Source organism: Trachymyrmex cornetzi, unplaced genomic scaffold (genome assembly GCF_001594075.2).
Source record: "Trachymyrmex cornetzi isolate Tcor2-1 unplaced genomic scaffold, Tcor1.1 scaffold109, whole genome shotgun sequence".
NCBI lineage: Eukaryota > Metazoa > Arthropoda > Insecta > Hymenoptera > Formicidae > Trachymyrmex > Trachymyrmex cornetzi.
The window spans coordinates 602,980-605,167 of NW_017295642.1; the positions used below are offsets into that span (position 1 = coordinate 602,980).

At 42.7% G+C, this 2,188-nt stretch overlaps 1 protein-coding gene across 1 annotated transcript; it reads left to right on the top strand.

The window, feature by feature from the left end:
• Window positions 1–68: 68 nt before the first annotated feature.
• Window positions 69–2,186, top strand: LOC108760814 (SOSS complex subunit B homolog; the record flags this gene model as incomplete). The annotated part of the gene is made up of 2 exons (XM_018507031.1): window positions 69–1,103; window positions 2,103–2,186. Coding segments are annotated over exons 1-2 (597 nt in total), but the record flags the coding sequence as incomplete, so codon positions are not given.
• Window positions 2,187–2,188: the final 2 nt, after the last annotated feature.

A 2,188-nucleotide genomic window follows, 5' to 3' on the forward strand; every position in this document is an offset into this window, starting at 1 on the left:
AACTACACAGTACACGGCGACCGGCGTCGTTAAGTTTCATCCAGGGCCACCAACTGAAGCATAAAACCTCTCCCTCCTTTGGTAGATGGTGTCACTATCGACGATTGTCGCTGTCGTCATCATCGAATCGGTAGTTCATAGTTGCGCCGCTTGATGGCGCTCCAGGTGGCGCGCGCAACATGGCAGCGCGCGGCGCGCGTCGTCGCATCGCCGATGGAGGCGCTCTGGCTCTCTTTCACTTTGTCTGATGCTTCCGTCGAATTCGAATCGAACAAACTCGAACATTTTAAGCGCGTAGATTCGAGCCAAGAAAAGTCTTTCTGGATAGTACGAGAGGTACGGTTAAAAAAGCGGAAGAGAAAAGTCTTTGAAGGTCTCGATTTGCGGGTGGGAGAGGGGCGGTGGAGGGCGTTTCGACCTACCCTACGACACGGTGTCGTCCAGTCATCGTCGGTGCTGTTTCGTGTTGCAAGAAAGCACGTCAAATCACGTCGCAGGGCCCGAACGGTGCACCTCCCGTAAGGACATTACTCCGTTACTTTCGATCCGCCCTATACGAGCGCGTGTGTGTGGGTGTGTATGTGTGTTGTATGCATGTGTGTATATTTGTTCTGTGCGCGATTTTGTGGAGGATTACAATGGAACACGTGCAGATAAAGGACATCCGCGCGGGGCAGAAAAACATCAACGTAGTGTTTATCGTTTTGGAGGTTAGCCATCCTACCATAACCAAAGAGAACCGCGAAGTTCGAACGTTCAAAGTGGCCGACAGCACCGCCTGCATGAACGTCTCTATCTGGGACGAACCTGGACAACTTCTGATGCCGGGTGACATTGTACGGCTCACCAAGGGCTACGCGTCCATTTGGCGGCAATGCCTGACCCTTTATTCGGGAAAGAACGGTGACATCCAGAAGATTGGCGAGTTTTGTATGGTAATCAACGAGCAGGTGAACATGAGCGAGCCGAATCCGATGCTGGTGCAGCAGCTTGTTAATCGAGATCAGAGCGGCTCCGGCCCGCCCAGCAGCAACGTCAACAACAGCATCACCAACAACGGCAATGCCAACAGTATCTCGGGTCAACCAGGACGGCAGCCTTTGGTACATAACTCATTAAGAACATCACCCGTGACGATTCCGTCGGCGAGTCAGCGCGGCACTGCGCGGCACGAATTTTTGTAATTATTTATTTCGCCTTCGGTTGAGTTCTTCTCGTTGTTCTCGTGTCAAATTACACTCGGAATACGTCAATGTTTTTATATAATAATTTTATGATTTTTGCAGTGACAAGAAAGTTGATACAGAGCGATCACTCCAATATTGAATGATGAATGTTATTTTGCACAGCGTTTTTGTAGCTATTTTTTTAACAGGCAATGCTGGATATTAACATTTAACGTTCCTATTTTATGTATATCAAAAGCTATTTAGATATGTATTTATATAGCAACATCAAGTGTAAAGTCTAAAACACAGATTAAAAGATAGTGCCATGAATAGAGATCACTTATTCTTAGCGCTTTTGTTTAATCATTTTAAAATATTTTAAACTTTGCACTTAATGTCTCTGTCTATTGTAGATAAATAGCTTTAATATACGTAAATTAAAAACGTGAACTATTATTTTCCAGATATGTACATTTGTTTGTTAAAAATACAACAAAAACGGTGTGCGAGACTGTGTTCTTATATACAATATCTGGAGGGATCGCTCTGTATCCCACGCCCTTGCCAATTGTAAATTACTATATGAAAGTGCTGACGTATCTTGAGCTAATTTGATATGAGAATAACGAATCCTTATTATAATTTTACCAAATAATTAAAATTTTTTTAGTTATTTAAAACATTTATTTTACTTAATTTAAAACATTTATTTTACAAATTATATTTCTTTTAGCTATTTTTCTTATTTTCTAAAAGACTAACACACTAATTAATAAAAAAAAGGTATCATGTTAATTAGGTCTAAGGTGTAATGTATTACATTGAATCTAATTCATAGGACATAGGAAAAGAGTAATGTAACTTGAGTATCTCGCCATCTCAATAACACCAAGGACTCAGTGAATGAAGTAAAATATGTGAAATTTGTGGTAGGCAAGTCAAAGTAACACAACAACTCCTGGTAGCGGATCCGCGGCAAGTTCGACGACCGCAAAGAGCGGAAACGGCGGCAGCGGAGG